Source organism: Schistocerca cancellata, chromosome 4 (assembly GCF_023864275.1).
Source record: "Schistocerca cancellata isolate TAMUIC-IGC-003103 chromosome 4, iqSchCanc2.1, whole genome shotgun sequence".
Classification (NCBI taxonomy): Eukaryota; Metazoa; Arthropoda; class Insecta; order Orthoptera; family Acrididae; genus Schistocerca; species Schistocerca cancellata.
In genome coordinates, this window is record NC_064629.1 from 934,938,533 (window position 1) to 934,954,878 (window position 16,346).

At 30.9% G+C, this 16,346-nt stretch overlaps 1 protein-coding gene across 1 annotated transcript; it reads right to left on the reverse strand.

Annotated features, from left to right (window-relative positions):
- Positions 1 to 6,923: 6,923 nt before the first annotated feature.
- On the reverse strand, positions 6,924 to 13,384 carry LOC126184513 (piggyBac transposable element-derived protein 4-like). Its single transcript, XM_049926906.1, has 3 exons — positions 13,270 to 13,384; positions 12,396 to 13,166; positions 6,924 to 6,970 (listed from the first exon to the last, which is right to left on the reverse strand). Exons 1-3 carry the CDS (start codon positions 13,382 to 13,384, stop codon positions 6,924 to 6,926), a joined length of 933 nt encoding a protein of 310 aa, XP_049782863.1.
- Between the last annotated feature and the right edge of the window lie 2,962 nt (positions 13,385 to 16,346).

Here is a 16,346-nt window from a genome sequence, read left to right on the forward strand (position 1 = left end):
TGATCACGTACTGTTATACTCGCCCAGTAGCTGTGTGGCTCTGCTTCTCTCAGGCAGTTTTCTCTCCAGTCTAGATCAGTGCTCTGTTGTGAAAGGACCGTAATTCATTTGGCAACAAATCCGGAAGCTGGTAAAATGGTCTCAATATTTGCAGGACAGGCTATAGGATACGCCAAAATGTAGATATACCAGGCTGAAGCGTAAATGCGTCTGCAAGTGCAGAAAAAGATGTGTGCCATTCAGATCTAGCTGTGCGTTGTAAATAATTAGCTGCCTGATAGTATATATAGGTCATCACATTTCAGCATGTCCAATTTTCAGTAACAAATTAGTTCCAAATCCTCCAGCTAAGCAATTGTAACTCATTTGTATTCTGTAGCGAATAGGCTGAGTTGTTATGTACATAATAATAATAATATAACAAAATATCTTATGGTTTTACTAACAATAAAATTATTTGTGAACAATAATTTTCAGTAATCTCCTTTGCACTTTAACATAAATATGTTTATTAAATATTATTTTAGTTTTATTCATATGAATAGCAGCTAGATTTTCAGTAAATATATTTCTATTTTTAAAATTTGGATTAGCTACAAGTTTATCATATACTGAAACTAATTTAATATCTTGTCTATTTCTTATATTTTCCATTGTTTTACCAAATACAGAATTATTCATTAAATTATAGAAATCTTTCTCAAAATGTTTTGTGGCTTTTGTTCTTAACTGTGTGTTTGGATCTATATACTTCGTTAACCAATTAGATTGTTTAAATTTTAAAACTTTATGTATTTTTGTAAAATTCATTCCTAAAGATAACTATTCTTTAAGATTTCTATAATGTGCTACATAATTACATTTTTTATCTAAAGTAGTTATTAATTTACTTTCATTTGTACCTGGAAAAAGTTTTGATTCAGAAGCTAGTGGTAAATCTTTATGTAAATCATGTAATTCTTTTGGATATTCTAGATCTACTTCAAAAATATGTCCATTACTAAGTTAAATAATTCAGGAGAAACATACTTTTTAATATTTTTAACTGAATTTTCTTTAAATTTGATGAAAGTTTATCAAGTGAAGAAGCCATAAATCTAAATGCATCAATAAATCTCCCTTTTAAAGTTTTTATAAGTTTACTAAAAGTAATATATTTATTCTCATTATTCGGTATTAATTCTATTTCTTTATTATCATAACCAAGTTCCTTTACAAAAAGATATGAATCATAACCAGATAAATTATGTAAATAAATAGGTACAAAATCAGGTTGTCATAGTTTTAATTTACACGTACTACATAATGGAGCAATATATTTTCCAGTTAAATGATCATGATGATGTACTTTTTACTCTTTTTTGTATAAGGACATTTACATAGTGTACAAATTAAAGATTTTTAATACATTTTGTATTCATCAAGATCAAGTGGTTTTATTTCTTCAATTTCAGAATAAATTCCCAATTTCTTCAACTTCTTGTTTTATACATTCCATAAATTTTCATGACAATTTGGTCCTTTTATAAAAAAAACAGGATCATTATAATTTATATATATATATATATATATATATATATATATATATATATATATATATATATATATATAACAAAATCCACTTGGTTCATATTTTGATATTTCATTGTATATGGTGTTTCAGGATTTGGTAACAATTGCCCATTTTTAAAAGTAAACTTTCAAAATCAGCATAAATAACAAATGGAACTTTTTGTGTAAATTGATAATTTTTAAAATATACACATTCTCCTTCACCTGGCATTTAAATGGTTTCTGAGTTAAACAATTTCTTGTGTGTCATTAACTGTTCTTTATTTAAAATGTAGTAAACATAAATCACAAATAGTATGTTTAGTCATTTGACTTGATACAAGTATTGATAAATTTTTTATATAACAATAATGTGAGTTATTATCTTTCTTAAAATAAAGTAGATTTACATGTTTTTCGTTTTTTGAACTTGTTATTTTTAATGGATATACTTGATAATTTTCATCTTAATCATGAAATGAATAACCATTAGTAGATACTTTAATTATATTTTCTATTTTTCGAATATGATCAACTAGTACAGGAAATTCAATAATTTCAAGATTTTTATCTAGATCAAGACCAACTTTTTTATATTTTGTTATTCTTTCTGGATGTTCATGTACAGGAAACGAAGCTGCTTTTATAAATAATCAGAACATTTTTGATCATTATTTTTCACATTAGCACATGCCCTTTTTATTTTTAATATTATCTGGTAAATCAATATAAGATGATCCTCTTAGTGTAACATATTTATTAATAGCTAATTGTAAACCAATTATTCTATTTAATGACCATCCAGATCAATGTGCTTGAAAAGTAGATATTTTTTCTAAAATATGTCTTTTACCATATTTGAATTTTTTATTAAAATCTTTTTCTGTTAAAATAATATAGTTTGGTGTCTGTTGTCCAAATTCTTGAACTTTTTCGTTTGTTTCATCTGCTTGTAGTTTATATTCACAATATAAATTAAAATTTATCTTTACATTATGTTGTACTTTCAAATAGTCTTCAACAGTGTTAACAAATTTTGTTTTTACTGCATTTAAGAAATGATTAGGATCAAGTATATCAATATTATTTTCTAAATTTATTGTTTGTACTCTGTTTCCAAATGCCTTTTCAACTAAGTAATCAGTAATTGTTTTTCTATCTTTCGGTTTTACAAATATTTTTGCAGAAAATGGTAATATTCCTTTTAATGGTTTATCTTCTTCAGTTAGAAAAACATCATCAGTACCATAAAATGGTAACTTTTTCCAAGGATTTTCACTAGGTTCAGCTTTATTATTTTTAACAACATTTGTTTGATTATCACTTACTTCTTCAGTGACAGCTGTTGCAGTCCTAGAACTGTGTTTAAGTATACAAATATTAACGATATATTTTTATTTATTTATTTACTTCAGCTATATAATTTTTATTATTTTCACTTATTTTAGATGTATTATATTTAACAATACTTGTATTATTTTCACTTCCACAGGTGTATTACTTCTAACAACATTAGGATGATTACTGATAATAATTGAATGATTACTGATAATAGATCTAGTTAAATCAGCTTTATGTAAAGTTGAATATCCTCATAAATTATTTATTCTACAAAATTCACGACGTCTTACAACAGGAAATTGTTGTAGTTGATTAGCAAGTTGTTCTAGTTGAGCAGCAATGTAACTTTCCATTTTGCTCTTCTATTTATTACAAAAAATATTAGAATTGTAAAAGTTATTTGTTAATAAAAAGATACATATTTAGTAGATGGACAAGGATTATTATTTAATAAATTACTAATCAAAAAGAGAATTAGTTTACTATTAAGTTTAACAATCAATTAGTTTTTGAACAATTAGTTTAACAATCAGTTTGCTCATCTAATAATTACAAAAACAATCATTAGCCTTGTAAATATTATTTCTATTAAATAAAATTGGTAATTATATAATAGATGGATACATAATTAATCATAAAGGATTATTATTTAAAGTTACAGCTATCATATATATTCCTGAGGTAAACTAGTCCCCCATTCGGATCTCCGGGTGGGGACTACTCAAGAGGATGTCACTATCAGGAGAAAGAAAACTGGCGTTCTACGGATCGGAGCGTGGAATGTCAGATCCCTTAATCGGGCAGGTAGGTTAGAAAATTTAAAAAGGGAAATGGATAGGTTAAAGTTAGATATAGTGGGAATTAGTGAAGTTCGGTGGCAAGAGGAACAAGACTTCTGGTCAGGTGACTACAGGGTTATAAACACAAAGTCAAATAGGGGTAATGCAGGAGTAGGTTTAATAATGAATAGGAAAATAGGAATGCAGGTAAGCTACTACAAACAGCATAGTGACCGCATTATTGTGGCCAAGATAGATACGAAGCCCACACCTACTACAGTAGTACAAGTTTATATGCCAACTAGCTCTGCAGATGACGAAGAAATTGAAGAAATGTATGATGAAATAAAAGAAATTATTCAGATAGTGAAGGGAGACGAAAATTTAATAGTCATGGGTGACTCGAATTCGAGTGTAGGAAAAGGGAAAGAAGGAAACATAGTAGGTGAATATGGATTGGGGCTAAGAAATGAAAGAGGAAGCCACCTGGTAGAATTTTGCACAGAGCACAACTTAATCATAGCTAACACTTGGTTTAAGAATCATGATAGAAGGTTGTATACATGGAAGAACCCTGGAGATACTAAAAGGTATCAGATAGATTATATAATGGTAAGACAGAGATTTAGGAACCAGGTTTTAAATTGTAAGACATTTCCAGGGGCAGATGTGGACTCTGACCACAATCTATTGGTTATGACCTGTAGATTAAAACTGAAGAAACTGCAAAAAGGTGGGAATTTAAGGAGATGGGACCTGGATAAACTGAAAGAACCAGAGGTTGTACAGAGTTTCAGGGAGAGCATAAGGGAACAATTGACAGGAATGGGGGAAAGAAATACAGTAGAAGAAGAATGGGTAGCTTTGAGGGATGAAGTAGTAAAGGCAGCAGAGGATCAAGTAGGTAAAAAGACGAGGACTAGTAGAAATCCTTGGGTAACAGAAGAAATATTGAATTTAATTGATGAAAGGAGAAAATATAAAAATGCAGTAAATGAAGCAGGAAAAAAGGAATACAAATGTCTCAAAAATGAGATCAACAGGAAGTGCAAAATGGCTAAGCAGGGATGGCTAGAGGACAAATGTAAGGATGTAGAGGCTTATCTCACTAGGGGTAAGATAGATACTGCCTACAGGAAAATTAAAGAGACCTTTGGAGATAAGAGAACCACTTGTATGAACATCAAGAGCTCAGATGGAAACCCAGTTCTAAGCAAAGAAGGGAAAGCAGAAAGGTGGAAGGAGTATATAGAGGGTCTATACAAGGGCGATGTACTTGAGGACAATATTATGGAAATGGAAGAGGATGTAGATGAAGATGAAATGGGAGATACGATACTGCGTGAAGAGTTTGACAGGGCACTGAAAGACCTGAGTCGAAACAAGGCCCCCGGAGTAGACAACATTCCATTGGAACTACTGACGGCCTTGGGAGAGCCAGTCCTGTCAAAACTCTACCATCTGGTGAGCAAGATGTATGAAACAGGCGGAATACCCTCAGACTTCAAGAAGAATATAATAATTCCAATCCCAAAGAAAGCAGGTGTTGACAGATGTGAAAATTACCGAACAATCAGTTTAATAAGCCACAGCTGCAAAATACTAACACGAATTCTTTACAGACGAATGGAAAAACTAGCAGAAGCCAACCTCGGGGAAGATCAGTTTGGATTCCGTAGAAACACTGGAACACGTGAGGCAATACTGACCTTACAACTTATCTTAGAAGAAAGATTAAGGAAAGGCAAGCCTACGTTTCTAGCATTTGTAGACTTAGAGAAAGCTTTTGACAATGTTGACTGGTATACTCTCTTTCAAATTCTAAAGGTGGCAGGGGTAAAATACAGGGAGCGAAAGGCTGTTTGCAATTTGTACAGAAACCAGATGGCAGTTATAAGAGTCGAGGGACATGAAAGGGAAGCAGTGGTTGGGAAGGGATTAAGACAGGGTTGTAGCCTCTCCCCGATGTTATTCAATCTGTATATTGAGCAAGCAGTAAAGGAAACAAAAAATAATTGAGAGCAGGTATTAAAATCCATGGAGAAGAAATAAAAACTTTGAGGTTCGCTGATGACATTTTAATTCTGTCGGAGACAGCAAAGGACTTGGAAGAGCAGTTGAACGGAATGGATGGTGTCTTGGAGGGAGGATATAAGATGAACATCAACAAAAGCAAAACGAGGATAATGGAATGTAGTCGAATTAAGTCGGGTGATGTTGAGGGTATTAGATTAGGAAATGAGACACTTAAAGTAGTAGAGGAGTTTTGCTATTTGGGGAGCAAAGTAACTGATGATACTCGAAGTAGAGAGGATATAAAATGTAGACTGGCAATAGCAAGGAAAGCGTTTCTGACGAAGAGAAATTTGTTAACATCGAGTATAGATTTAAGTGTCAGGAAGTCGTTTCTGAAAGTATTTGTATGGAGTGTAGCCATGTATGGAAGTGAAACATGGACGGTAAATAGTTTGGACAAGAAGAGAATAGAAGCTTTCGAAATGTGGTGCTACAGAAGAATGCTGAAGATTAGATGGGTAGATCACATAACTAATGAGGAAGTATTGAATAGGATTGGGGAGAAGAGAAGTTTGTGGCACAACTTGACCAGAAGAAGGGATCGGTTGGTAGGACATGTTCTGAGGCATGAAGGGATCACCAGTTTAGTATTGGAGGGCAGCGTGGAGGGTAAAAATCGTAGGGGGAGACCAAGAGATGAATACAGTAAGCAGATTCAGAAGGATGTAGGTTGCAGCAGGTACTGGGAGATGAAGAAGCTTGCACAGGATAGAGTAGCATGGAGAGCTGCATCAAACCAGTCTCAGGACTGAAGACCACAACAACAACAACAACTATCATATTCTTAATATATTCTAAGGTACATTTCTTACATTTATTATTATGTTTATCTTTATGTGACGGACTTGTACAAAAACAATCTAAATCTTTAATTTCTTGACAAATTTTACATTTCTTTTTTCTTCAGTTATAACTTCTTTATTATTCCATGTAGATTCATTTTCCATTTTCGTATGTTCTTCACTTAGATTTCGTCTTACATGTCCTTAAAATAATATTTAGCAATACGTTTTCCACATACACAAAGAATTCTATTTTTATTGTAATTTTCTAAATGATATGTATTTAAACGTGGCCTAGTTCTATAACCATCTTTTGTATACTTTTTATTAGAATTGTAAAAAAGGAAATATTTTTAATTTTAAATTATTCAAATGAATTATTTGAAAATAATCATCACCAATAATCATCATCATCATAATCAATATAATAAGCTGCTTCATCTAGAGCATCGAACATAGCATTAATGTCAGTTATTTCAGATTTATCTGGTACTTTATTTTTAATAATAGTTCTAAAAAGTGAACAATTTTCTATTTCCTTAACCATTCATCAATACATTCTTTATGAAAAATTTGTTTGCAATTTGTTTTAACAAATTGATTATTATTTTCATCACTTAAACAAATAGGACAATCAATATATTTTTCACACACATCAATTAGTACATAAATTTCTTTTAATTTAGTTTGTATTTCGTTTTGGTTCTCCATTTATAAGAAATAATTTTTATTAGATTTATAAATTCTCTAATATAATTTAAACATAAATGTAAACTGCAAATTTCACATAATGCTTCTTGTTTGCAAAACTGATAAAAATATTTCTCTTACATGGAGCCAATAGCAGACAACATCAACAACAAGTTCACATACAACAATAAACAAGATTTAATGATTATTGATGAAGAAAATAATCCATGGTTTAAAGGCAAAGAAGTTGCTATACTTTTGGAATATAGTCAAACACACAAAGCTTCAATGCATATTGATGAATATGATAAGAAAACATTTGCCGAATTAAAAAAATTTTCAGATACAAACACATACAATATCGTACATTGTTCATTAAGAAAAAAAGCATAACTGCATTAGTTCAAAAACATAGAACAACTACTACAAAAAGTGAAATAGAAAAGCTTGTGAAGGAGTTTGTTTTGAAACTAAATTTAGTTTCACAAACAAAAGAACAAGAATTTATTAGCATTATCATCAATTCTCTCAAGAATAAAAAATTTGAAACACAGTTCTCTATTGCAAAATACAGAATTGATTTATATTTTACAGAATACAGAATTGCAGTTGAATGTGACGAAAATGGTCATAATGATCGAAGTATAACAGAAGAAATTGAAAGACGAGAATTCTGTGAAGAGCAATTGAAGTGTAAATTTATTCGATTTAATCCTGATGGAGAAAATTTTAATATTTATGATGTCATCAATACAATACTTAAAATATTTTAAAAAGAGTGAAGATGAATAAATAATACTTGAAAAAATGAAAGTCCTATAAAAAATATTTATCTTAAATTGAATCAATTGGAGATCTGTTCACGATAAGCTTACATACAACAATAAACAAGTTTCTCTGATTATTGATGAAGAAAATAGTCCATAGTTTAAAGCTAAAGATGTTGCTGACATTCTTTAATATGAAAATACTGATCAAACTATCAGAGTAAATGTAGATTCATATGATATAGCAAAATTTGAAAAAACCGTTTCACCTCTATGCCATAAGGGTCTAACTTATAACAAAAAAAGAACGATATTTATTAATGAAGCAGGACTATATTCACTAATCTTATCATCCACAAAAGAAAAAGCAAAACAATTTAATAAATGGGTGGGTTACTCATAAAGTTTTACCATCAATTACAAAACATGGTGAATATAAGATTAGAAAAGAGTTGATTGATGCTTATAAATATCAAATAAAACACAAAGATAATTATATACAACAACTACAAGAATTGAATAAATTAAACATGGATATAATTCAATTAAAAGATGATAGAATTAAAATGGGAGATGATCGTATTCACAATTTGAGAGAAACAGTTAATATTGCTTCAGAAATAATAGGTAAAAGAAATTAAGATATAAATAATTTATTACCACATGTAGTTCCTAAAACAATAAATGAAATCTTAATACCAACATTCATTCTATTAAAATTATTTGATGATGTATGTGAATATGATGAACACAACGAAAACATTTACAGAAAGAACTATATAAAATCGATGATAGACTTCCAATTTGTGAAGAAATGTTAAGACTGAATTATAATCCTAATTCAATAAACCTGTATCAAAGAATGAAAGAAAATTTAAGGATTGACTGTCATATGAACTATTTCAATATTCTGAATAACTGTACACAAGAACTATTGATTCATGATATAATTAGTCTTAATCAAACTGAAATACAATAAAATAACTACATCTTTATTTACCCAACTATTGTGTGAATTATCAAAATCTAACCATTTAATATAAACTTAATTATCTTTCTTTTAAAAACTTTTTCAACATAGTATACATCTGGATATATTGTTTTCTGTAGTTTTTGTTCGTAAAAATTTCCTTTTATATCTATTAATTTATATGTAACTGGTTTATAATGACTAACATCTTCAATTTCAAATTCTTCTGTTGACCAATTAGCTGTATATCCTTTTTCAAAAAGACATTTCAGTTTACTAATTCTCACTTTATCACCTTTTTAAAATTTAGTGTCAGATTCATTAGAGGTAATATCAGTTATTTTCAAATTTTTTTTCATTTACTTCTATTGGTGAATGAACTCTATAGATGTAGCAGTCAGGGCGAACAGGCTTAGATGGTGGGGTCATGTTACGCGCATGGGAGAAGCAAGGTTACCCAAGAGACTCATGGATTCAGCAGTAGAGGGTAGGAGGAGTCGGGGCAGACCGAGGAGAAGGTACCTGGATTCGGTTAATAATGATTTTGAAGTAATAGGTTTAACATCAGAAGAGGCACCAATGTTAGCACTGAATAGGGGATCATGGAGGAACTGTATAAGGGGGGTATGCTCCAGACTGAACGCTGAAAGGCATAATCAGTCTTAAATGATGATGATGATTATTATTTCTATTGGTTCCATTTTTATTGTAGAATGTTTTGTAATATTATATTCATCAATTACATCTTTAACTAGATCGATCCATTTATAATTTCCTTGTAAAGAAAATTTCTTCCACATCTTTAAGTGTTCTGTTCTAGTAGAATAACGATTGATGTTATATTTTTTCATTAATTCTTTAAATTTTTTGTTATATAATTCTTTACCATTATCGGTCTTTAAATTATTTGGTCGTCTATCTATAAAATTTTTTTTTTGAAGATCATCAACTACATTCTTACTTGTTTTATCTGTAATAGGAACAGCCCAAGCAAATTTCGAAAACACATAAATAACAGTCAATAAATATTTATATCCTTTGTTTATTTCAGAAAAACCTTTTAAATTACCTGAATCCATTTCAACTAAATAAGCTTGCCATTAGCTATGACCTACCAAGGCGCCATTACCAGTTACTATTGATGCTGTAACACATGTACTGTCAAGAGCTATGTTTACCATTTATGGATTAAAGTTCAGTATTCCACAGCTACGTCCTTTTTTGCTAGTCTAATTCCCTTGTCCTGTTCCAGACCTCACGCCAGCCTGTGTGAGCTAAAACGCGTGCCTTTCGGCTTCCTCTCAAAACCGGGTTGGCTCTCTTGCCAATCTACAAGTTTTCATTAATGTTATCTTCAATTTTTGTACATTGTTTTATAAATTCTTGATACTTTGTCTGATCTCATCTTTTTGAATTAACATGTAAATGACTAATGTTATTCCAGTTTAACCATCCTGGAGCTAAAATATAATTACCAATCATTAATGTTGTTTTTCCACAACCACTTGCTCCAATTATCGCGCATCTAATAGAATTTGGTAAAAGTTTACCATCTATGTTTTTTAACTTATTTTCTGGAATTCTTCCTTTAGGTTTCCAATGTGTTTTATTAATTTATTTAATAATTTTTCAGTAGTAAATTAGTAGATTATTTCAACTTAGTGATAAATCTTCAATATTTAGAAAAAGATTAACTTTTGGTTTTTATTCAACTTTCTTAACACCAAATATTACAACAAAAAATAATAAACATTATTATGATTAAATCATAGAAATTCCTATAGCTCAAAGTAGTTTTAAAAATTTAGAAAAATTTATTCATTCAAAAAAGCCTAATATACATATCAAAGCAGATGAAATTTTAAACAGAATTGTTATTGAAAGTGATGTAAAATTATATATAGATATAGAAGAGAGTATTGGAAGTTTACTTGGTTTTAGTAATCAAATTATTTTATCAAATGAAAAAGCTGTAGCTAAAGATGTTCCTAAAATAATTCCTTTTCAATTAATAAATATAAATTTTAATCTTGCTGATGGAATGTATGTAAAAAGTAATGATCATTTTCATAAAGAAAATAATATTTTTGCTTCATTTAACCATAATGCAGAATTTGGTGGACCAATAATTTATGAACCAAAATATCCTGTAAATGTTCCTATTTTTGATACAATTCAAGATTTAGAAGTTACTATAACTGATGAAAATGATAATTTAATTGACTTTAATGGTACTACTGTAACAGTTGTTTTAGAAATAACTTAACACCCTCTGTACCAGGCCTATTTTATGCACCCGTCCCTAGAAACCGGGCAATTTTACCAATATTAAAAAAATTACTGCATCAAATCTACTGTTTGGATTGTGGCAAATTTGGTACCATCTTGAAGCTGCACATTTCTACTTTAATTCTGAGTGAAAGAAACTACTTTACAATGCACAGCTTTAAGGTACAGTTATAGAAATCACTTAGATGTTTTAAGAATTTAGAAAAAGTCATACGAATAAGGGAATACAATTGTGATTTATTTTTAACCAAAATTGTGGCACTACATTACATGTTTCTGATAGTATACAGTATTACATATAAATTTCACACAGAATCATATTGTTTTTTAGTGTGGAAAATTTTAAAGCAAGGTTCCAGGCAGAGTGCAACGCCACACTGTTCACATTCGTATCGTGTCTCTTTGCGAGAAGCCTTGCCACTCTGTTTCTTGCTCCTGGAACTGCACACGTGACACACACGAGCAGCATACTTCTTAGTAGTTGCAGGTATGTGCTGCAAAAAATGTCTCTTTGTTAGCCGACCTACAGTTCCTTCATTTCTTGGAATGAATTCAAGTGTGTCGTCTTCAACAAGCTGAACTGCAAGCACTGTTATAAAGTCTGTTATTGTAATTTTCTTCCTGTGCACTGCATTGTACAGCCAAAATGCATTTGATACTCCCATAAGCAGCAAATGGAAATATAATTTTCGCCACCATTTCACAGTTCTGTGCTGGAACGGATTGTACTGCAGGCGTTGGTCTCCAATATCCACTCCAATTTTATTGAGGTTGTAATCAAGTACCTGAAGTGGTTTCAATACTACAGACCCATTTCTCTTAGTATGCGTACCAAATGTTGCTTGATGCCTTGTAGACAATGTATACACATCTCTCTTATCTTTCCACTTCATTGCCAATACATTATCTTTACGCCGAAAAGACATTTCGCCCTTTTTCAGCTTAGCAGATACTAAATCTTTAGGCAATCCTTTCCTGGATTTGTTCACAGTACCAACAGCTCCAGTGCCTTTCTCTGCCAGTTGCTGAAATAGCTCTGGACTGGAATAAAATCGATCTAAATACACAGTGTGGCCTTTGTTCAGCAAGCTGCTGTCAGACAACAATCGCAAAATAACCGCAGACGAAGAATTGTCAACAATATGCTTACCAGCATAAACTTCAAAATTTACAACATAGCCACTACTGGCTTCAGCAACAGCATATACTTTCAGTCCATACTTATGAGGCTTATTTTGCATGTAAACACGGAAACTCACACGACCTCGAAATGGGCAAATTCCTTCATCAATTGTCACTTTTTCTGAGGGACGATATGCCTGGATACATCGCTCCTTCAAATTATTATAATATGGCAAAACTTTGTAAAGTGGATGAAATCCATCTTCGCCTGGTTTTTTCTGATTTGAATTGTCAACAAGATGCAAGCATGACAGTATCTGAGTGAAACGCAAACGGCTCATGACATGGGGACAAAAGTTACAACTAAGAACAGGATTAGTGCTCCAATGGTCCGCAATTTTGGGCTTTTTCGAAACACACATGTGGAAAATAATACCCAAGAAACGCCTCATCTCACTTATAGTCACTGGCTTCCACGAACTCAAAACTGAATGGGGCTTCAGATTATTTCCTCTTCTTTTCTTCTGTATTGTCTGTGATGCATACAAATTTGTCTGTCTCTTGAGTTCATTTACGTCACTGTCAGTAAGGAACACTTTACTGCAATCCAGTACAGAACTCGACTCATCAATATCCACTAGTATCTGCCTGGGTGTCGTGTTGACAGGCAGAGGTCGGTAGGTGTCAACTGCAGTCCACTCACTGTCTTTCGGATACGGCACAGCTGCTGGATTTGAAGCAACACCTTCAACATCATTCTCGTCTTCATCTGAAGACAAACTGTCATCAATCTCGTCTTCTAAAAAGAATATCACATTATGTGTAACTACATACATCGTTTACACATGTTCAACAGATATGTGCGTACTGCACAATTACGTGGAAAATTCGGAAATACGTACCTTCAAACACACCATTGCATTCAGAATCGTCTGAATCACTCTCTACATTATCCAGAGTGTCGCTATGATTGATCAAATCCGCAATTTCTGCGTCTGATAAACCGCGCCGAAACATGATGACAAACAACTGAATGATATACAGACTGAGAACGCAAAGATAAGTTTTAACATGAATTACAGCGCTGCCGTGACATCTATGGACGCATTTTGTTAATAAACATCTGAAAAACGTATAGCGCTGGCCAAACCCGTAGAAATAACGTTGCAGTGTTTTGAATGAAATTAAATGTAGCGGCCCGTAAATTTTACGGGCTTGGTGATTTTCGCGCGATCCCAGGCCCGTAAATTTTACGGGCTTGGCGCTTAGAGTGTTAATAAATTTTTTCATTGATAAATAAGTAACTGCTAAAACACGCTTGGTCTGCATCATGAATAAAATTGAACGTTATCAATTCTATTCACTCCCTGCGAATGAGAAAACTAAAAATAATTTAAATGTTCCTAACAAAGATACAGAAATTTAAATAAATTTGGTGATGGTTGGCTTCATCCAAATCATGCACAATTATACATGAATTTTAGTATTATTGGAAATGATGCCACAGATTACCCAACTATGATGGAAAATCAAACAAAAAGTTAGTTGACAATCATGTAGCAAAACTTTTTGATTTTATAACAATAAAGAAAGGAAATAATATTTTATCTAGAATTGAACATTCTTTTATTTCTTCATCTGTTTTACTTCATCTAACTTCATCTGTTACTGACAGAATAAATTTAGAAGGACATTTAATTAATACAGGAAAAATAAATAGTAAAGGAAATGAAGTACTTTATCCATTATCAACACTTGGTAGATTTTTTTAAAGATTATAAAGAAATTATGTGGGAAGGAGATTTAACTGTAAATTTTTCACATAGTTCATCTTCTGGAGACGTAATTCTTTGTTGGTCTGATAAAAACGATGATGGTGTTGATATAAAAGGTACTCCTCCTAAAGAACGTAAAATAATTATAGAATCTATGGAAATTCGTGTACCAGTTGTTAAATATGAACCAAATTATGAACTTGAACAACATGAAATTATTCTAAAAAATCCGAAAATTCGTATTTCTCTTTATAAACTTCAAAGACAAGAAGTTGCCGGTTTACCTGGTAAAAACAGTTTTGAACTAGATATTACAAATTACTGTAACTCTACAGAATGTGATATGCCATACTTCGTATTTGTTACATTTCAAACAAATCATAAAGATAATCAATTAGTTTATTCATCATTATTTGATCATGTTAAACTACAGAATACTTATTTTAAAAATGGTAGAAATGATGTTTTTCCTCAAGAAATGTGGAATATTAATCCGCCAAATAATTTTCTGAAAGCATATGATGCATTTCTTGATTTTTACTTTACTAAAATCAGATACTGATATTAGTCCATTTAGTTTTATAAATAATTATGCAATTTATGTAATCAATATGACATACAGAAAGGCTGTTGTAGCTACACAGAAAACTACTATGAAACTTTGTGCAACTTTTAATGATAAAATTCCAAATGATGCACTTGCTTATGTAATAATGTATGGTAAAAAGAATATTACATATGATGCACAACATAGATTACTTACTGAAAATTTTCAACTATTAACATTTGCTTCTATATAAATGAATGAGAAACTTAAAAAATTTATAAATGTGTTAACTTCTTGCTTATATACATTTCTCAAACATTTTAAGAAAGATAGAAAAAATAAAAATTGAAAATATTAATATCTTACTTATTAAATGATTTCCGATTTATTTTATTATATTTTTTATAGGTATCTCTTCTTATGTAGATTATGTTAGCACTTTGAATTTTTAAAATCGGTTAATATTTGACTGAGAAATCGTCACTTAATGTAAAGCCAAAAAGTGCTGAGTCATGAAAATCAACTTTTTGTTTATTAAGTTATTTTGATGAAATTCGATATATGGCCTACTGTGAGTATGGAACAAATGTATTTGAAGAAAGAATTCAGTTTGTTGCATTTTAAAACAAAAAATTGGGTTTGTTGCATTTTATATGTTTCAAGCCATCCACTTGTTGCATTTTGTATGTTAACGAGCTGTACTCTGAGACCTGTAGAGACATCTGTGAAAAGTAGTTTGAACTAACTACATTACAACTTCTGTCAACAGGTGGCACTGGTGTATGTTCAATTGAAAAGAACTTGGGAACATACTACACTTTAGATGTAATTTTCTTTGTTTTTGTTTCTAATTTTGTTGTTCAAATCACATTACTCAATTGTTCAGGCTTCTTCTCAAATTTTAAAATGGAATAATTTTAAGAAAATAATGAATTTGAGCCTTAAATAAGTTGATGTAGAAGTTGATTTTTAGAAGATATTTTGTTAGTAGAACTCCAACTATATACACATTCTTGAAGCTCCTTTACTTCGGGCCAAACTTCACACAATCGTTGACCAATGAGAGTGTGCATATCAAAGGTCATTATAACGTATTTGTGTGGAAAGTGCTAGCCATTTGGCTAAAATATCCAACACACTCACCTATGTACTTAAAAACAGCCCGAATAAAAGAAGCAGTTCTGTTAATTCAGCACTTAGTCTTGGTGTAGCGCTGTGTACATAGGGTCAGAGAAGTCCAAAATACAGAAAATGTGTAGGACATTGTGTTGGATGTTTTGCAATTTTCAGATAGTGAAAAAAATGTATTTTATTTAAATGGACAACAGTAAGCGACACCTAAATCAGTCTTTACGCTGTGCCAAGCCACAATTAAGACAGTGTATTGAATATATGATTAAAATAAGTATTTACAAATTTTATAAAGATAAATATCGAACAGGTGGATATAAATATGTATCTAAAGAATGCTGTAAGGAACATAATAAAATTAAAATTACTTATTAATTGTGGTAAAATTGTAAATAAGTGTTATCTCAAAAAACATTTACAAACAACAACTCATAATAATCTTATGGCTGCTAAAGCAGAAAATAAATGATTATATATACTTATTCTTAAATATAATTTTAAAAAACATGTTTTTCACAAAAGTAAA